General features: G+C 34.0%; 1 protein-coding gene across 1 annotated transcript in view; it reads left to right on the top strand.

The window, feature by feature from the left end:
- Positions 1-17,697, top strand: part of Pka-C3 (Protein kinase, cAMP-dependent, catalytic subunit 3) — a 139,217-nt gene extending 121,520 nt beyond the window's left edge. Inside the window, exons 4-7 of the mRNA XM_089631313.1 lie at positions 12,576-12,821; positions 14,531-14,712; positions 14,967-15,044; positions 15,554-17,697. Of these exons, the coding sequence (XP_089487439.1) occupies positions 12,576-12,821; positions 14,531-14,712; positions 14,967-15,044; positions 15,554-15,679 (632 nt within the window). The 3' untranslated portion in view covers positions 15,680-17,697. The remainder of the gene's footprint in view (positions 1-12,575; positions 12,822-14,530; positions 14,713-14,966; positions 15,045-15,553) is intronic.
- Positions 17,698-22,886: the final 5,189 nt, after the last annotated feature.

The raw sequence follows: 22,886 nt of genomic DNA, 5'->3' as shown, positions 1-22,886 counted from the left end.
CCCGGTTACAGATATCTTAGCACCCAGTACCTTCCAGTTGCATTGCCTACGTCATAGCCAAATTTTAACCGTTGAAGAATTTGCGATTTTTGATCGTTTTCAAATAAAATATTACAATTTCACATTTTAAGTGTGACTATCAGAACCTGAAAAATAATCTTCAAATATTCCACACATTTTTAACAGTGTCCCTCATTTGTAAAAATACCCTATTATGATTTATTATTTGCGTGTTTGAAACTATTTTGTTTTTTTTTTTGTAAAAATACCCCATTACGATTTATTATTTGTGTGTTGGTAAATATTTTGATTCTTTTAAATACCCCATAATGTTTTATATTTAATCAATGCAATGTTTTTGGTAAGATGATTGTTATCAAAGAAAGTCATCATTGTCGTTAGTCAAAAAAATGTATTTGAGTTATTTGCCTTGCTCAAATTGGTTGATTTGGAGATATCTCCAAAGGCAACAAGTCAATTAAAATTTTTGTGTGTGGTCTTTCTTGTTTAAACCATTTGATAGGTCTACGCTAAATCATATGTGGTTGATTAATGACGCTGTAAATAAAACCGAAATCAAATTGATTTAAATACGTAGAATATGGATTTGGAAATCGTTTGAAAACATGGCTTTTCAATATAAATTCACATTAATATATCAATATGAAGTGTGTCATATTCAGTATATCAAACTCTTATATTTTGCGTTTGTTCGAAGTAAACTTGTTTGGAAGCCAATTACTACTACGTTTATTCTACGTTTTAAAATGGGTAACTATTCCAGCAATTCCAACAACACTCTTTTAAATGATCCGGAAACTCTTAAATTGCCGGACAAAAAGGTTTTCACAGACAAGGTATCTCCATACAAAAAATAAAATAATGCATTTGATAGTCAGTAAATGCTTGCATTAATAAGCTTTCAAATTCCACTACGTAATAGGTACCTACTAGAAGTCGGAATTTATTTCAGTGCAGAAATTAAGGGACTAACTACTATATAATATGTGCTCCTCAATGCACAGAATACCAACGAAGGGAAATAATTATACCAAGTCATTGGAAATTTTTAATTGATCACTTAATCAAAACAAATGATTTTTTTTAAATGATTTGAAGAAAAACAGTTTTATTTGACTATTACAGCTTTATAAAATATGGTTCGGAAAAATCTTTTAAAATTTTTTAGCGCCGCGCGGGAAATTATTGCGAAACCACCCGATTTCCGACCAAAAGTAATTCCGAAACCTTCCGATTCCCGACTTAAAGTAATTCCGGAACCCTCTGATTCCCGACTTAAGCTAAATCCGAAACCTTCCGATTTCTGACTTAAAGTAATTCCGAAACCTTCCGATTCCCGACTTAAAGTAATTCCGGAACCCTTCAATTCCCGACTTAAACTAATTCCAAAACCTTCCGATTCCTGACTTAAAGTGATTCCGAAACCTTTTAATTCGTGACTTAAACTAATTCCGAAACCTTTCGATTCCCGACCTAAAGTAATTCCGAAACCTTCCAATTCCCGACTTAATATGCACTAATATGCCTAAACCCCTAGAGCACTACGCTTAGGTAATTATTAGAGTTTTCGTACTAGTTAAATACGCAGGGGTAGATAAATTCACTTAAATAAGCCGACTGAATGCGGCACGAAACAGACGTAACACCAAGTAATGCTTTACGAACCACCCTTCGAAAGGACAAGAGTTTCGGTCAAGTAATTTCATCAAAATGCCATTATTTAAGCTGTGAAAAAAAGAGTTTAAAATACGTTTTGAAGCACTTTATTCGAAATATTTTGATGAATCCACTGGAAAAGAAGCGAAGCCCTCGTGGAAAAAACCATCATACATTCAACTCTTCATCGGCTCCATAACGTAAATGGGATCACACCTTTTATTTTAGTGTTCACCCATTAGATTATATTATAAAATAAGTCTTTGTCAGTCGGACTGAGATAATTTATTATCATCAAATAAAACACGTTTAAATTTTCTTTGATTCTCCGATTGGCTTCCAAGTAACGCCCACTGTAATTCGAAAAATAAGACAGACTTTAAAATTATGTTTTCGTTTGAAAATTTGAATATTTTTTTTATGTAAAAGAACTTACAATGAACTAGCGAAACGATAATGTAGAACAAAAAGACTATTGTCGAACGAACACTTAATAATTTGTCAACTTAATCTATAAATTTCATCACTAAAGTGAATGCCAAGATGTAAAAAAAACATTTGTTTGAAAAATTGAGTCTTTCAGGAGTAGACTCGTCGAGTTATATCCTCTGCCCAAACTAAACGAAAACCCCATTACTTCTCCACAGATGTAGGCAGATCAAAACAACCCCGTCTTCTTTCCTATTCAGACTCCAGACATGGTTTAACCACACTCTTCTCTCATGGGACTGTTGACATGATCCGATTAAAGAATTTGATCAACTTGTCCGAGCTATTTCTTCCTGGGACGTACGAGTAGTCTTTTTCATTATGTATACATCGGTCACGCATTATGTTTGTATATCCCACACACCACAAATACAACTTAGGGATCTTAAATGTAGTGGATTAAATCTATCCGCCTTCTTCCCTTTCTAATTTCATTCTTCACTACCTCATGGTTGGTGTCAAAACTCCCTTGTAGACTGATCATCCACTCAAACTCACGAATGTATCCTAGAGTCAACCGAGTACCCGTACAATTGAAGCGACAAGAGTTGCACGTATTAGAGAGAATATTCGATATACCTATATTGTATTCACGACGAAATCATAGTAAGATATGGTGAAAGATTGCAAAAATAAAATATTTGTTTTAACTTTGACCACAATTATAAACGAACATAAATAATCACTTAATTGGCGGTCTGGAAGATTATAAAGAAAGGCCCTACCAAAAAAGCTTTTAGCGCGTCTGTATCGATTTGAGATAGGTCTGTTAATTTTTAAGATTTGCGTCATGCGAGATATTTTTCTAATACACGGGGCGTTCGGAACGTAAAATTTATGTATTATTTTAATTAATGTATTCTCTTTATCTCCCCATGCGGATACCTCAGAAATAACACGAGTACAACAAGTGAAGTTTCTATTAATTCATCGTGTGATTTATTGCAAGTAATTACTGCTAGGTCTAGGTCAGGGAGCGAGCACTATCGAGTTGTATATCAACATGCTAATGTTAATATGCATTTCGGAATTATTGCAGTCATTAGTACATTACCCTCTATGGATTATGCTGTGAACTTTGATAAATATTTATAAAGATTGATTAAATAAATATTTTATTGATAAATTTCATAATAATTATGGATTGTTTGACAAATCGGGCTATCTAGCACGGTAGATCAATGAAACAATATATTAATAAGATATTGAAGAAATCCGTCATCTATGAACAGTTAGCGATATTTGCGAGCACAGTCAGAATATGGTTCCGAAGGCCGGTATCAGCTTTTTATGATAAGCTGTCAATATGCACAACTTTTTGAATAAAGTCGTTCGTTATGCAAAATAACTGGCTTAATAATGAACTGAGGTAAACTAACTAAGATCTTAGAATTGAAAGAAATCGTGTGTAAGATCCATAAAATTAATTAATTAAATCTAAGCCGCGATCAATCGATTCTGTTCCAGATTGGTGAAACAAAAGGTGTTAGTTATGACTAATACCCCATGAACTAAATAACTCCATTTTTAGTGTCAAAAGTACATGCGGACTGTCAATAAATATAAAAGTTAATATTTCAATTCGATATTGTCAATTTATTAGTATTTTTAACTCTTACGTAGCCGTCTGACGTTTAGGAATCATTATTCATATTGAGATGCGCCAGTGTTGCCAGCGCATATCGATTTCTTATTTGTTGCCTTATGAAAATCGTTCTGGCTATCAACAACGCGACCGTGCTCGGGAAGATATTGTAAATATATCAATTTCACTGCACTAGATCTCCAGGGGCGGCGTCACTGCCGAATATAGATCATTTTGAAATTATTAATTACTCCCACGAAAACTCCTTTAAAGTCCTGAAATATATTTTATAGTTTAATAATTGAGTTTAGTACAGTGTAACTATATTGTTCATCCGGCCACGACGCACTTAAATGGTTTTTGCTGCCAAATGTAACATTTGTTTGCTGTATTGAGTGCAATCCAATAACAGTCATCATTCATCGTGCTTTCCATTTCCACCCACAACTTGCGGAGTTGGTTGAGTTTTGTAAGTCTTTGTTATTGAAACACGAGGGTAATATTTCATCATGGGACAGTAAAAATATTTTGAAACGCCACTAATTCATTACGAAATGGTCCCAATTTTTTAAACTTAGAACGCGCGAGAAAAAATGACTACGGAGTTTCCAATAATAATTATATAATAGTACTTTATAGATACCAACATACTTATTTTGTATAAGTTTGTTCATTAGGTAACCGAGTTTAAATTACAGGCTTATATTTTCGAATCGTTGAACATGTGTACTAATACAAATATAGACGTTAGACAATACCTTTCTTTACTCTTATATCCAGGGAACGTTTTGTTTACAATAAAAGATATAAATGTGTTTTAGACCACATTAATTTTAATTGCACTCTACCGGTTTCGGAAGCACCCTTCTTTCGCCAGGAGAATATTAAAACTAACCTATGATACAAAATATTGACAGATATACAGGGTGTCCGGAAACTCGTAGTACAAGCGGGAAACTGGTGAATCTACATCACATTTGGAGTCGATTTTGTAGTATATTTTTTTTTTATTTGAGCTTTCGTTATCGAGTAAATCGAGTTTGAAGTTGATTTTTTTTTTTTTTTTTTTTTTTTTTTTAAATCAAATTCTTATAAATTATTACTGAAGATCAAAGTACCCAACTAATTAAAACTATTTGAAAGTAAAACAAATGAAGAAACTCGGATTTGAAGCATTATTTTGAAATCACCCTTTATTTAACCCGGTGTAATCATAAAATATTTCTGCTCTGCAGGGTTAAAACATCTGTTATTCAACCCTAAACACCAGAAAAAACTTTAACCCTAAAATAGCCGAAAAATATTTTTTTTTGGTTTTTTTTTTTTTTTTTGAAAATGCTCAAATCAAAAAACTTTATGTTTTTTTGGGTTCCCCATGTGGTGTAGATTCTCCAGTTTCCCGCTTGTACTACGAGTTTCCGGACACCGTGTATACACAAAAATATAATTTAGGTGTTTGAGTGGGAGGTTAACAAAGGGGGACGGGTAATTGCGGGAATTCTGGCAATAACAGAGCGGTTTACAGGAAATATATTTAGAATGGGACTAATCGATAAATTAATTTGGTTATTTAATATACTAGCGTTATTATTTAGGGATTTTTTGATTTCAAGGGCTTCTAAGGTATAAGGTATAAGGACACAGAGGTTAAAAGGGGTTTATCGAAATCGGTAAAAAATTTAAACAAAAGAAATAAAGAATTATAAATTCATTCATTCAAACAAAACAATTTTGTTAGCTAATTTATAGCTTGACTGAATTGTTTTCACAATCAGATCCAATATTGAAAATCAAAACAAATATAAGTTCTACAGATCATTGAATCGGAGTTACAACAAAAATTTGTATTTTTAATAAGGCGAATAAAATATTTATTTTCAAAATCTGAGCTAGTTTTGAAAAACAGTAGTATCCAGATAGGACGTTACACTCTTTTTGTCCTACTTTTTTTCTCATATTTGCTTTTTACATGTCAAACACTTTTGCGTTTCTCTGTGTTCCAAAATAGAGTTTTAACGTACGTAGACAATTTTTTTTGTATCCAGAAGTTAGAATATCACGTAGGCACACTTGCGTCAATGACGTGTTTACGTTTTCGCCGGCCCTACGTCTCGTAGTTTGATGACTATGGAAGTTTGCCCGGAGCTCTGCTTAACGCCACGGAGACTAAAGACTAGAGACCAGCGATCATGTTGATCTGCCACCTGCCTGTCCCCGTCAGACTTGGGATTTATTTCTGTCCAGGTTATTAATTCTGCGGTGCAACCAAACGGTCTCCAGTCTCGCAATGGGCTAATCACGTCTATGTGCGCTCTGTGTGAATATTTTGATTTATCAAATCCGAATCAAAGCTCTTTAATAGTTGATGCTTACGTCTCTTTGATACATAGTAGTATTATATTTAACACAGGGGTTAGGAAATGCCAAAAAGTCGGGTAGGAAGGGTTGAACGTACTAAGATTTATTTATTGTTTTTGTGTTTAATTCGTAGAACTCCATTTAATTTTTTAAAATTTAATTTAAATCAAATTTAATAATATAATTACTAAGTTCTTCAAGTATTTTTTGGTTTTTGTTATTGTTTTAGCTGTTTCAAAAAATACTTAAAATTTATTAAAAATCTCATCATATTATTCGTTATCCTGTTAAAAACGGTATAGCAGGCCTTTAATCAATGAATTTATAGATTTCATAATAAACTATCAGTAATACACGAATGTGTTATGGCGATGTCGGAACGAATTTTCATAAAAAAAATAATATTTTCGCATTTTATCAATGTATAATAATAGGATAAACGCAGCTGCATGAACACGTGATATGAAAGTTTTAATAGTTTAGTAGGAAAAGGCCCGCTATCAGTTTTTTAACAAGATTTTAATAAATCAGCACTACTGATTTTTCTCCATATAAAATCATTTTTTTAAAGATTATTTAGTACTAAGATCAATTTGCAACCATGCTATACTTAGTACAAAATGACCTATTTTTACGCCTATAAAACATGAGTTTATACTTCTTGTCTTCTCGCATGTTTATAAAAGCTAGCGCACATCGCTCCTTGTTACCTTACGGTGGTGTCACCTACTTCATAGTGATGATGGAAAAAAGTGCCATGTTGAATCAAAAGAAAAATTAACATTATTGTAGAAAGATTTTAAAACATAAACAGAAAAAATTCACACACTCTTACTACGTTATCACTTGATAGTGAGAACAAAGATAGTCGATAAAATGTTTTAACTTTTAACAGTGAAAATGTGTTAATCAATAGTGAATGGTAGGAAAAGTCAGGGACGTCCGTGGAAGATTTAGGACGGGTTGTTTGGGATAATTTGAACAATTCATCAAATTTCAACGTTCATTTTCGGGTTCTGTGAAAGTCCTATTCAAGTTCTGTTATTATATAAATATAGGCTAGTTGCTTGTCAGAACTGAAATAAAAACAGAACCTGAAAAAATCATTCTAAGAACTTGAACTTGAAAATGAACGTTGAAATTTGATGAATTGTTCAAATTCTTCGAAACAACCCGTCCTTAATGCATTATCTCTGCGCTGGAATGATGTAAGGAGTCCAAGTAAAGTAAATATTATGTTTTTTAACACTAACAATATGGTTTACAGAAGTGAAAGGTAGAAAAAGTCGGGGACGCCCCATGTAATGACCGAAGAACGAGATGTAAGGAGAATGTATGGACGTGGAAGTGAATGTTAGAAGGCGTCGAGGAAAACATGGTGCGATCAAATGAAACAAATTCTTGTGTATGGTAGAATTAGGCGTATGTAATGACCGAAGAAAGAGATGTAAGGAGAATGTATGGACGTGGAAGTGAATGTTAGAAGGCGTGGAGGAAAACATGGTGCGATCAAATGAAACAAATTCTTGTGTATGGTAGAATTAGGCTATGTAATGACCGAAGAAAGAGATGTAAGGAGAATGTATGACGTGGAAGTGAATGATAAAAGACGTCGAGGTAAACATCGCGATCAAGTGAAACAAACATAAACTTTTTAACGATAATACCAATTATGTATTTCCACCCAGTTTTCAGATTAAACTAGAATTTAAAACCCAAACTGAAGCCGTAAAATATTTGAAAAACATCCTTGACTCAGTGCAGAAATGGATGGTCCGTTTGATAGATTCCCCTTTCTTAACAAACATATTGCTTTACTTTGGACCACAGCCATTAGGTGGGAATGTTCTACCGGAATTTCAATGGAAGATGCTCGGACAAACTAGTATCATTTCTTATCCCTTCGGCACCGGTGCATGGTCGAGAAACATGACCCAACGCGCGGCTAACATTTATACATGGTTGACATTATTTATCACACGAGAACGGGTCGTTTCGACTTGTTCTTGAGTTTAACAGTTTGGTCATGGAAAGATTTTCGTGTTTCCTCCCTCCTCCAACATGGGTCTCTTCAAGACCCATTTTCCGACCCATCTCAAAAAGACCCCGCACAGCATCCCCAAAGATGACATAGGCCCTGAGGAATTTATTTTCATTTGCTTGGAACAAACTCCCTTCATATTTTGAGTTCAGAGCAAAACTAGTAAAAGTCTCACCGTCTCAACTTGTATCCAAAATAATAACCGCATTTTTTTCAGCAGTATTTCATTGCTCAGTCCAGTGGATTTTTCTCCTTGTCTACCCACTTTAATGTAATAACCATTTATTATGTGTAAACTATTTTTGTAATATTTTATACCTTACCACTGACACCACGGGCAGAAATCATAACAATCTGTATTTGTAAACGTAAATATGTATGTTAGTCGTAAATCTCTAGTTTAAGCCGTAGTTGTAAGTGATATTATAGATGTGTTGTGTAAATTCCCACTCGGTCATAAAAAATGTATAGTTTTAAGTCACTAGTTAAAAGTCTTAGTTGTAAATCACTAAGTCTAAGAGATAGGAATAGATTAAATGCATAAATTGAGTTGTTAAGCACCCTTGAGGTGATTTTCTCACGCAAACGGTGCCATACAAATAATCTAATCATCATTATTATTCCGTGAAATTTCTGTGAATTATTACAAATTAGTCGTAGTAATAGTAGTCGAAATAATAGAGTCATCTACAAATCGAAAACCTAGCGTTTGTTCAAACAAAAAATTGCTTTGTTAATTTTCTAATTCGATTATTGAAATTTTAGGTTTATGCCAATCACAGTTTTTAGTTGGTTAGTATTTAGTTACAATGGTAATTGTTAAATATATTAATGTGGTGGAGAGTATATTAATATCGTAAAGACATGAAAGCGATGATCTCATTATAAACATTGATTGGTATCTTCATATAATATGATTTGCGTTTACCTTAAAGAAGAAAACCTACTGGCAAGACAGCGGACAGGCTGATTGATTGTCTGCTATGGCGGGAGTTGCCAAAACATGGTTAATTACAAGTTTACGAAACCAGCGCTAATGCAACTGAGAGAGTGATTCATTGAATGCACGGATATTCCACATAAACAGACAAACTTACTTACATGTCGAAAAGTTGAATAAGACGTGACGACCTCTTGGCCCCACACTGGTCAAAGACCCTTGATGCGTTCAAACAGCGATATATTATACAAGGTTAATAATAATAATAATTGGATGACTTGTATAGCGCCGTTTTTGTGCAAAATCACCTCAAGGGCGCTTTACAAACTTATAATACATGGATCTTCCAGAATGCGACTATTACATATTGCTCAGTAAAATTTAACCTTCAGGCCCGTTCCCTCAGTTCGTATTTTCAAAGTTAGCATAGTTTCCCACGTTAACATTTGCACATTCGACCCTACAATAAAATAATTCATTGGCCTGGTATTTTTATAAAAATATTGTCTTGTTTGTGTATCATTTTAAGAATTCGTGACATTTTATGATCACCCTAGTTAAATCATTATGCCTAAAAAAATTTTCTAATATCTTTCCCACCCCTGTCCCATAGTAATAAAAACCCCAAATAAAGTTTCATCTCCCTTAAAATAATCGCTTTAAAATATTTGTATTGTTTAAGTCACGTCTGTATTATTTAGGATAGTTAAGTGCATTATCTTTTATGTTTAAGAATGTTGTTTTCCGACGAGCGGGTGGAACAACTTTATTTTTGTAATATGTCCTTCAAGAATTTAGTTTAAATGCAGATACCTCCCAGAAAAAGGGCAGTGTTGAAATAACTGGTAGATACATGCGTACCTACGTAGTCAGTCGTGAGATAATTACTAGGTTTATGTAAACCTAGAGAAAACCATGAATAATAAAGGAAACTAGACCTTTATTTCTTTCAGTTTAAGTTTGAGCAGAGGAAAATAAGATCCTCTGCAATTATATTGTGAATTAATAAATTTATATGTCAAGAAGAATAAGTGTTTTCCTGCATTCCATCTGACGGCGTGTTCTCGTACCACGATAGCAGAAACAATACATTTCTACAGTGATCTATGTTATTACTTAACTATTTATGGAGATAATATACAGTACAATACTTACCTGGTAGGTCACTTGAGATTAACACTTAATTAACATTATCTTATTGTTTATTAGCGAAATTTAGATACAGGATTTAGGACATAATTGGAAAATTGAATATAACTGGACTTTCTCTTAGGAATGGTATATTTAATTTAAGGTAAAGGTAAGTTTTAGTTTAGACCTGAATTCGGTTGGATTTGTTATGGATCTTAGTTCCGGAGGGAGTTTATTCCAAGCCTTCGGCCCAGATACTCCGAAAGCGCGATCACCAAACTTAGTATTTGGCTTGCGCATAGGTTCTATCAGTCTGCCTAAAGCTGATGATGTTGCTGATCTAAGAGTTGACTTCCTCAGACCAGTGTTTTCCGGGACGCATAGTTCAGAGATGTAGGGTGGGGCTATTTCATTGATGGATTTAAACACCATCCAGCACAGTTTGTACTGGATTCTTTCAGGGCCCTTGAGCCAGTGAAGGTTACGAAGGTGTTCTGAAATGTGCGAATATTTTGAAACCCCGGTTATGAGCCTTGCTGCCGCATTAAACATTGATTGAAGTTTGTCAATTTGAAAGTTTGGAAGGCTAGCATAAATGCCTAATGAAAACACTTGGCTACCCTTATGGAAGAAAAAACTCTCCCCTTAACACCAGGAACCGCAATGTCATGTAACTTGGAACCAACTATTGATTTATTCCTGGTATATTAGAGGAGAGGGATATACTGTATTGTGCACAAAAGCTTTGTACTGATTGTCTCTTCCACCTTCTGGACTCCTGGTGAGTGGCGTTCTGTGGCTTTTGAGTGTGATAGAGTATCAAGTTTAAAAAATCCAAGTTTAGTCCAAAATGTTTAATATATATTTTTTAAATTCTGTTTTTTTACATGATAAATTTCAGCATACTCAGTTTGGCAGTGCGCTACACCGATTTTCTAAAAAATCGTCATAAAAAATAACGAATAAAAAAATGATTTTGGACTAAACAACATCAATAATGCCATTTTTTAATATTACCCCTCTAGTACACTCAAAAGTCACGAGCCGCCACTGAGTCCTGGCCAAGTAAGTGGAATGTACTAATTTTGTTAGTGAAGTCGACAGCTCTGAAAAATGTTTCTGAAGTGTCGACGGGTATCTTTCAAACAATGGTTTTCTTGTTGTCAAGTGGCTCTCCGCTCTTTTGCTGGTTTTATGCAAAGATATCAGTGTTGCTAATTTATTAAGAATTTCTGCAAATTATTAAAAATGGGATTGCAGGCCCTTAACGAATGAATTGATATTTTTCCGGATAAAATTTTAGTAAAATACGAATGTATTATCACAATGTCAGAACCCGTGTTCATAAAAATCCTTATATATTATAGAGGCAAATGCAGGTACTTGACAAATGTTCCGATATATTAGGAATTTATTAGAAGTTTATCAGGAAACGATCAGCAATCCCGTTTTTAACCAGATTACCAATAATTTGAAGATATTAACCACTTATTTGCTGTGGTGAATAAACAGATCGATATGTGTCGATGTAATAAACCCCACTTACCACTGCAAAGTAGGCGGTTTTGGTCCATTTTGATTCGGTATAACCTTTCCACTCTCTATCTTTCAAAAAAGAGCAGCTCTCAGTGGCTGGACAACATAAAAATCGGTTACTAAGTTACAAACCAAACAAAGTTACATGGATACCGCACAAGATTCCCAACCACCTGAAGCCAGTGAGACTATGGCATCCCCAATTAAGATATGTCATGAGGCTGAAGGTGGTGGGGAGGGGATGGAGATGGGGCAGGGTTAGGTGGGGAAGAACTTTGCTATTCGGATCTTGTCTCCAAACACAGCTAAAGCCATTTTAAGCAACGTTTCAACACGAATGGTGGCATTCACCACCAGGCCTATAGTGAGAGTATCTTCCACTCTGGGATGTGTCGCAAAAATGCCATATATATTGCATTAAATGAATTATTTGTGAAACAACACAAATTAATCAAATAAAATTTAATTGCGCGTGCCAGGATTTGAACCATCGACCTGCAGATGCAGTTCCTCGACCACGCTGATTTATAGAAAGATTCTTTTTTGTGGCTAGCCACAATGCAATTGGTTTTGACCTTTTTACTATAGCTAGATAGCAAGCAAAATAAGGCGCGCGAACGTGTCTTCAGAAGTCTCTCTCCATGCGCAGAGAGGGCACGTTGCCACGTTTTATTAGTAACTCGCTAGCGGTAGTTGGTGGGGTGGCTTACTACACTGCACACCCCAATCGCATCCCCCTTCTTTCCGGGGACAACAATAATTAATAGGGAACATTATTTTGTTTTTGGTTGAACTACAATTTTTTTTTTAATTTCCAGGTAATTTCTACGCAGCAGAGATAGTGTGCGCCCTAGACTACTTGCACGCCAAGTCCATAGTGTACCGGGATCTGAAGCCGGAGAACCTGCTGCTGGATCGAGACGGTCACCTGAAGATCACCGACTTCGGGTTCGCCAAGAAGCTGACCGACAGGACGTGGACATTGTGCGGAACCCCCGAGTACCTGGCCCCTGAGATTATTCAGTCCAAGGGACACAACAAGGCGGTCGACTGGTGGGCCCTGGGTAATTTCTTAAAACATATATTTTTTTAATAATTCGTTTTTTATTTATAATAAATAATCTTCAGTGTATATACAGACATCCAAATTCTATGAGGGTTTATAATTTTTTGTTTTTTTAAAAGACAAGAGGTCATTTATGTTCAACAAAAACAAAGTCGGAGACAGAACCGATCCCTGTGGGACGCCAGCATTTATTGAGTGCGAGGAAGATAACCTTACAGTGTATTGCAATGGGTGGTGTAGTTTTAGGGTTTTACCTTTTTAAGCATCACAATTCGTTATTCTCCCCGAGAATGATAATACTAAAAACCTTACACTCTTATCGATTTACTCCTTCAAAATCACTTTTCACTCCAAAGTTCACCTGTTAACTCTTTTGCTTTTAAATAAATAACTGAAAAACATTAAAATATGAAGTTTACTTACATAGTAAGTAATTAGGTCGGCGGTCGGCACCAACCCAAGTTTGCTAAACATAATGTTTTATTTTCTAATCATTATATAAAAGTAATTTATGTGGCTTCTAATTTTCTAATAACACTCTACTTTGGCATCAGTGCCTGCACCTATCCTGTTGTGAAAGCAACGAACCTATATATTATTAAAAGATAGACTGAATTACCTGGCTCCAATACTGTCTTCTTCTCCTAGCTTTGCCAAGAGATGTAAATATCTATTTACAAATTAAATCACGGCGTTATAATATGATCATATAATAAGGTGGTAAATTCAGTATGATTATTTATAACTGCTCCCGTTAATTGAAGTTTTGCCAATCATAAATTTTAGTGTGCCATAGGGATTTTAACATTTTAAGCTGTAAATATAGAATTATTATCACTTCTAAAATTAATAATTTAGGTGCCCATTTAGTGTTACTGTACCAATATCGAAATGTTTATTATTATGTACTCTAATATATTCTTTACCATTATTAATTCGAGTCACTTATTAAACTGAAGCTTTTTAGAGGCAATGGGAACTTATCTGTACAAATAAGTAATTTAACACATTGACGGACTCTTGGCGAAAATGCTGGACGAGTTTTTTGTCACACGACACATGTGTTTTGTGAAGTCATTCAGTAATAAAAAATGATAATCTTTGGGTGTGACACTATCAAGTACCGAAGTGTTCGCTTTGTTACACAAATAAGTGAGCTATATACTATGCAATGGCTTGACTTCCCTGTCTGTTATGTCACATCGCGTCTCTGACTAAAAGGCGTATAAGTATGTTGCATCGTATAATGGTACGTATACATTTGCTAATTTAAACGCGAACCGAGCCACGAATTACGGGAAAGGAATGAAGCAACTGCAAGCGGCGTTTCGCGCCATTTGCGGTTGCTTTGTTCCTTTCCCATAAGTTAAGGTTCAGTTCGGCAGTTCGGCTCCCGTATATAACATCTCCTCTAAAACGATGTCAATAGACGGTGTGTACGTGAATGTGTTAAACGAATACGGATTTGTCATCGTGCGGTATGCTCTTTTATTTTTAGGAAATTTTCTAGAAAAGTATTAGAAAGATATTGATTAAAAAATTAATATATACTTCAATTTGAAATTAAAGGGCAATTCTGGTTAAATGGGATTAAAAGCCACTGGCAACCTACTACATATTATTATGAAACTATTTTTCCAAGGTGTCTGACGACAATTAATATAATAGCTGTAAAATGTCATAATTGATTTTTATTAATTTTTCCAGGAGTGCTTATCTACGAAATGCTGGTGGGCTATCCCCCCTTCTACGACAACAATCCCTTCGGTATCTACGAGAAGATATTGAGTGGGAAGGTGGAGTGGGCCAGGCACTTAGATCTCGTGGCTAAAGATCTTATCAAGAGGTTGCTCGTACCCGACAGAACCAAGAGGCTGGGCAACATGAAGGTAATTAAAATACCTATAACCTAATCAAACATTGTCGACGTTGAGTTGTACTTTACCCCATTTACATGCCTTTGATTTATAATCAATTCGGTGAACTTCAATATAAACTAACGTCCTTTTTACCCTTTTACATTAATTTAGAAGTTACTAATTAATAATAATCACAAGGTTAAAATGGTTCGTCTATATGTGCATTTTTATACAATTTTTTACCCTACGAGTGTACAAATTTGAATCATTGCTATTATTTTTAGTGTGGTGCTGATGACGTAAAGAGGCACCGTTGGTTCAAGCACCTTGACTGGCAGGATGTCTTCCTCCGAAAACTGCAGGTTAGTTGTAATTTGAGAAGGATCAATGAACTACTCGTGCTTACTTATTACATTCTTACGCGACAGTTAACCGTTGACCTTTGTCCGGCTTAAAAGTCACTATTTACAGTTCACTACTCCGACCTTACGCGTCTCGTAATATTTACACTGCATTTTTGTAGCGTTATTTGAAATAAAACATTACTTCATTGACATCTATTAAAAAACATTTGAACTAAAATCTTTCAACAAGTTAAAAGGTGTGGCACTCATAAAAAGTAATATGTGTCCTCGCTAAAAAGTTTCAGCAAATTTCACATAGATGGCATTAATCAAAAGAAGCGTCCTTGTTAAAAAGAAATAGATGGCAATGTTCAAACGAAAACTATGCTGTAAATTTTTAATGTTTATAATAGCAGTACGATTTTTTTGTGTTTTTTTGGCAAGAAAGCTTTTCCGGTCAAGCATTAGACAATATTAATGTTCCTGACTTTCTACTATTTTCCTAATACATACATTTTTGTCCCCAGCCTCCAATTGTGCCCCAAGTGATGTACGAAGGAGACACCAGTAACTTTGACGAGTACCCTGAGACAGACTGGAAAGGAGCAAGATCTCTGGACAATGAAGAACTTCGGCTCTTTGAAGACTTTTGATGCCATTTAGTTACCCCTGCAAATTGTAAAATTTTAAGTCTTTCCACTGGAACCAGTGGAAACCATGGACAGTCAGAATAACCATTGTTTGGTTGATAAATTAAAATTTGTTTTATGAAAAAATAATGTAAGAATTGTAATGTTTGATTTGGATTTTGTCAAAGGCACCACTGTGACAAGAATCAAATACCTTAGCAATGATTTATAGGCGTTAAGAAACTGTGTACATTTTTCTTATTTTTATTTATATTAATTCGTGTGATGTCATGATGTTACTTACTTAATTAATTAATTTGATTGCACGATTCAGGTTCTTAGTAATTTACTTCTTCAGATCTAAATTGCTATTACTTTTAGTAATTGCTTTTCTTCGTATTGAATATTTTAAATTTGAATGTAAGAAAAATTAAACTGATTTAATTTTTACTGTATCTTTTTAAGAAATAGATATGTAAACGGTTTTAAATATTGTTTACTGCCTCCTATTTATTGTTTTTGGTGGACATTTTCAATTAAAAAGTTATTTTATTTTTATTTTTGAGCAAATAATTAAATCTATTGAATTACGTCATCCTATTTTATAAGACTTTTGATGTAATGTATAATCGCTTTAATTTATTATTTAGAGTTGTAAGATATTTTTAACCATTCAATGAATAAAATAGGTTTTGAGTTTACTAATATATGTATGTATAGTATTAAGTAGACAGTTTACTTAGATGAGTTTTTAATTAATTTAACTATAGGAACTTACCTGTTGCTGATATAAATTGATTTAATTATTATCTAAGGTTTGTATTTTATACACAAAAATTAATATTTGGTGATGCAGGAATAAATAAAAAAAATTTGAATACCTAAATCAAGTTAGGTAATTTGGTATGAAAATTTATAAAATTTGCTTAAAATTCCAACTGCTATTGTAGTACATACGTATTGAATACCAAAGTTTGGCTTAGTTATTTCCATTGATTAAAAAAAATATATGTTAACATAAATTACAGATAAAACATTAATTGTTTCTAAAACATTAAGGATGATTTATTGTAATTTCATTTTTACCTGCATAATATGAATGTTTTATAAATACAACCTATATTTTAATTGATTTCACACATCTCTACAATAATGGGAATATTGATATAAATTTCACATTTTTTCTGGCAAACTTTACATTTTACATATTCATTGGGAAAAGGACTGTGGTAAATCTTGTATTTTAAAAAATAACTTTCGCACCAATTGAAAAAAGGACTGTGGTAATTAATACTTGTAACTTTTTTTACTACTTTCATGCCAATTGTTAGAAGGACTGTAGTAACTTTTTTAGTTATTTCATACCAGTTGTAAAAAGGATCGTAGTAATTCTTGTTATTTTCTTACTACTTTCATACCAACTGTTAAAAGGACTGTAGTAACTCTTGTAAGTTTTTAGTACTTTGATACCAATTGTAAAAAAGGATTGTAGTAACTCTTGTTATTTTTTACAACTTTCATACCCATTCAAAAATATCGTAGTAGATGATGCTTTTTACAACTCTACAATGCTTTATTTTTTCACTGTAAGTTTCTTCGTCATTTGAAAATCAGATTTCTTTTATGTGTCTACACGATTATGTATTGAAACATGATAAATAGTAAAATCTACATATTCTATTAGAAAAATAACCAGGTCCACATAATTATGATTTTTTTGTATGTATAGTAAATTAGATTGCCTATAAGCAGCGAGTGTTTAGATAGGAAACTAAAATGTGTGTTGTTGCCATTGTAAATAGCCGCAAGTTTAATAAAATAGAGGGGGAGGGGGGGTTGTAAGAAAGGGACAGGAACAGGGGTAGACAGGGAGAAGAAGTGGAACAGTTGTATCTGTGATAGTGCCTACGGGAGCCATGTATGTATTTGTGTTACGATGATCAACTGGGGAGAAAAGTATTCATAGGTCTAAATTAAAGTATTGTCATGTTATTTAGAAATGTGTAACATTGTTTGGTCTGAATATAAATGAATATTTTTTACACACTCGTATTATTTACATACTTTTCATATTATTTACCAAAGTAGTTACCTATCCATGCTTGAGAAAACATTTACCATCTAATTTAATTGATACCTTTCCTCAAAATATTGATGTCCAACTACAAATCGACAAAAAATATATCCTACCAAAAAGTGATTGTTTCTTTTTAAAGTTAAAAAAAAAGGCCAGATACGCACGGTATCTACTTAATTCTTACCCTTTATAGCTTTAGTCGTACAGGATGTGGTGATTTATCTATATTCATCCTGTATGACTAAAGCTATAAGAGGAACGCACAATATCTACTTAATTCTTACCCTTTATAGCTTCAGTCGTACAGGATGAGGTGATTTATCTATATTCATCCTGTATGACTAAAGCTATAAATGGTAGGCACAATATCTACTGAATTTAAACAAAACTTTAATAGGAATCAATCACTTTGCGGTTGGACATAATAATTACAATATAAATAGTAATATTTTTTTCTTACACCACTTTATTACATATTATAATATTTTTTAATCCAACAGTCGATGTTCAATCCACCAATTAGGTTTAAAATTCCATTATCAATAAAAAAACACGACTCAGAAAGTGAAATCAGTCCTGTTGATCTCTCATGTTTAAAAAACGTCAACCTCATTTTCAAAACTCGCCTCCCTCTTAGTTATCTGATACTCTCTCTGGCCAGTCACACCGCCCCCGTGGTCGAGGGGTAAGGCTCTCGATTAACAAGCTGGAGGTCGTGGGTTCAAATCCCGGCGTGCGGAAGTAAATTTTATTTCATTGATTTGTATTATTTCACAAATTTATCATTAAAAATAATATAAAGTATACTTGCGGCACGTTCCAGAGTGGAAGATGCTCTCAGTACCGCCCTGGCGTAAGAGCACCATTCAGAATTGAAACGTTGCTTGAAATGGCTTTGGCCTGTTTGGTGACTATATCTGAATAGCCAGGTACTTCACCACCTTCATATTTCCATCTCTTTCCCTCCCAATTACCTTCAGCCTCACAACATACCTCAGTTGGGGATGCCATAATCTCACTGGCTCCAGACGGTTGGGAGCAGTTGGGACTCTTGTGCAGTTTCACATAAAAAAAAGACTTCGTTGCCCCTTCACTTGACCTAATTGCTAATTAAATTTAATTTCCATTGCCGGCAACCGGGTGTTTATTATTGCACAAAAATTCTGACTCCTTTATTTCGATTCGTCTTCAACTTGACAAAACTGCAAAGCTTATTGCTTTTCTTGGATATCCAATAATTATATAAAGTTACACCCACCACCCTATAGAAATAGTTGTATATATATATATATATATATAATATTATTGATGTTTTGTAATCACTAATCACCACGCGCACACCTTTATTATCATAATGGAGAATCAGATACGGTATGTCACATTAATCTGTCCTTTACAAGATAAAGGGTCATAAAAAATACAAGGTTTCACACCTAGCAGCTAAAAGCTGAATAGAATTGACAATTGAACCATCACTATCACCCTTTTTAATACTTGTATACCAGGCACTACACAACTCTCAGGTTACCTAGTGGATTTCAAAAAATCGAGACTTCGAAAACAAATTTCCAATTCGTGGTAATGAATATGTAGATGAAAAAAACGTTATGATTGTCACCCGTGGACAAAAATAAATACCAATAACATTAGATAATTTACAGAGGATATAGTAATTAATTCATCTAATATTGTATACATTTTAATAAAAATTATTTCACTATAAAATAATTTCATATACATTTAAATTTAAATTATTTTATTATATTATTTAAATATTTAGTATACATTTAAATATAAATATGAAAAATTAATGAATAAGGTTTCAGTTTTTTCAGACACAACATTTTTAATTGGAGTGTCAATATCTATGTACATCCCAATGGTAATTTAATTGATGTAAGAATTATTAATACCCTGTAAATGTTTCAATTAATCTTTCCATATAAATAAAAATGTAAGTGTTCGTTTTTTCAAAATGTTAAATCTCCAAGAGATCTTCACCGATTGCTTTGAAATTTTGTCACAACGTTGAATTCGAATACGTGTGTGTTTTTATATACCTATATTATTATTTTTTATTTTATTTTATTTTATTTTTTTTTATTAAGGAGAAAAAACAGATACAGATATCAATTGACAAAAATATATACGAAACATCAACTAGAGAATTCACCTGCATCCAAACTATTTCTCACGAATTAACTTAAACAGCAGTTAAAAACATTTACAAATATTTTCACTTATAAATATGGGAAAAATATATACATAAGAATATTATTTTACAAATAGAGATATGAAAGAAATGCGCAATATCCTTTTAAGAATTTACAAATTATTTTTTAAAAAATTTAGAGGGTAAAACAAAAAAATATATATATATAAATAGATAAACAATGTTAAACAGAAATTAAAAAAATATATAAATATATTTAAACAAAGTATGTCTGAGTTGTTTACTTTGAACTTTGTAGGAAAACAGTCTTCATTTTTCTACTAAAAGTAGTGCGTGTATCAAAAAATAAGTCAGAGTCCTTGAGGTTTTGATTCTGATTAAGTGATTCGCACATTCTTCTGATTGGATCCCTGACACCAGCATTTGTACGCGTCCTGCTAATGTGGAATAAGTCGTTAAGCCTTGTTACTCTGGGTGGTACTTTGAAGTTTATCAATTTCAGTAAGTCGGGACAGTCAATAATGTTGTTACAGATTTTATACAGAGTCATGAGATCAAGGTATGTTCGCCGGTTAGATAGAGTGGAGACGTTATAACTCTAGAGCATATTTATGTACCCGCGTTTGGGTGCGCTCATTCTGTAATTGAGGCATCGCAGAAATTTCTTTTGAATACTTTCAATATTTTCTTTATAGATATCGTAAAGTGGATTCCATATGGAGGTGCAGTATTCAAGTTGAGAACGGACCAGAGTGTGGTAAAGAAGAAGATATGTTTCAGGTTTTCGAAATTCACGGCTGTTTCTGATGACAAATCCTAGCATGCTGTAAGCTTTATTCACAATATTATCTATGTGCGCATCGAAGTGGAGTTTGGAATCAAAAAGTACGCCTAGATCTCTTATACAGTAAACGCGCTCGAGTAAATAATTACCAATACAATAATTGTGTTTGATAGCGTTTTGATTTTTAGTAAAACTTATTTGTTTACATTTATTGTAACTTAGGTAAATTTTGTTTTCATTGCAAAACGTTTCGAACCTTACTAAGTCGCTCTGTATGAGAAGACAATCGTTTAAATTCCGAACAATGGCAAATATTTTTATGTCGTCAGCGTACAAAAGATATAAACAATGCACGAAACATTTAGTAACAGTGTTAATAAAAAGAATAAACAACAGCGGACCCAGGATTGACCCCTGTGGCACGCCAGAAGTAACTGGTTCCCATGTAGAAGTCTGTCCTCGTAATGATACGGCTTGTTGTCTTTTTGTTAAATATGAGATAAACCAACGTAATAAATTTCCTCTAATTCCGTTGTACATAATTTTTTTAATAAGGATAAGGTGGTCAACCTTGTCGAAAGCTTTTTTGAAATCGCAATATATTGCATCTACCTGGTGGCCTCGATCCATGCTAGTAAATAAGAAATTTGAGTAAATAAGTAAATTACTCGTGGTAGATTTGCCTTTTACAAACCCGTGTTGTTGTTCAGTAATTTTGGCAGCAAGCTGGGGATATATATTGTCATGGACAAGTCTTTCCAATAGTTTAGGGATCGCCGAGAGAATGGATATTGGCCTATAGTTTTCCACTCTTTGACGCGAGTCACCCTTGTGGACCGGTATAATATAGGCCAACTTCCACCTATCAGGGAAAACCCCATCACTCAGGCATTTATTAAATATTATGGTAAGCGGCACACACAGTGACGACGCAGCAGATCTAAGGAAAAACGCCGGTATTCCATCGTGACCCGCACCCTTGTTTATGTCTATCGATTTTAAACTCGATTGCACTTCTTTTTCCGTTAGTTTAATTGTGTGAATGTGCGCAAGTCCAGAGTCCTGAACTTCCTCAAGTTGGTCAATGTTAATAATTGGGTCATTGATAGAGGAAGGTTCAAATGTTGACTTAAAGAATTCAGAGAACATATCACAAATTTCCTGGGCATCGTTAGATTTGCGCCCTTCGAAGGACATTGCAGCAGGGTATCCATCAGACGATTTTAATGAGGATATGTATGACCAAAAGCTTTTGATATTATTTTGCAATGAACTTTCGATGTTGTCAAAAAATAACCTTCGGGTTTCATAAGTCAATTTTTTGTATGTAGCACGTAAGAAGGAAAATTCACGATAGTCAGAAAGACCTTTATATGTCTTCCATTTGAGCCAGACTTTATCTTTTTTCCTTGATAACCTAATAAGTTCTGGAGTAAACCACATGGGGAATTTGTCATTTCGTCGTGCCAATACTGGAATAAGCTTATCAATTACATTGTTTGTTTTTAAATAGAATCGATCTACTGCTTTTTCGGCTGATAAATTTGCGATTTCAGATAACCAATCAATACAATTAATGTCCTCATTAATCTGAGCATAATTAGCTTTCCTGAAATTGCGCCTACGCTGTATTTTGTTTTTGATTTTTGGTTGAATTACGAAGGATATATCAAATTCAAGGGCTGGGTGGTGTCTATCCTCTGAGAGGAGAGGGTTGTTGCTACGTTTAACATTTGTTTCGCGACTGTAGAATACGAGGTCTAAGTATTTTTCATTATGGTTAGGTATACAGTTATATTGGAGTAAGTCCATCAATGACATTGCTTGAAGCAAAGTTTTCGATGCAGCCGTATTTGAGGAGGCGAGACCTTGACTGCTGTCTTCGGAAAATGACCAAGTCAGAGTTGGTAGATTCATATCTCCTAGTACACAAAAAGTATTATTTGGTTGTGATGAATATACAGATTCCAGGTTTTCGGAGAACGTATCATAGACCGTAGGTTGTGAGGCAGGAGGTATGTATACTGCACATATGATGAGATTGAAAGACCTTACCGGAATAGAAATGAAGATTTGTTCGATTTGACCATTTTCCCAGTCATCGAGCCGGGAAGATGCAAGCTCCTTGCGCACTGCTACCAACACACCGCCTCCGTCCATTTTACCAGTGAGTGTACGGTCCCTATCACGTCGGAAC

This window comes from Hesperophylax consimilis, chromosome 4 (assembly GCF_061612785.1).
Source record: "Hesperophylax consimilis isolate HC1 chromosome 4, BYU_Hcon_1.0, whole genome shotgun sequence".
In the NCBI taxonomy this organism is placed as follows: domain Eukaryota; kingdom Metazoa; phylum Arthropoda; class Insecta; order Trichoptera; family Limnephilidae; genus Hesperophylax; species Hesperophylax consimilis.
This window is presented reverse-complemented; position numbering and strand designations above follow the sequence as displayed.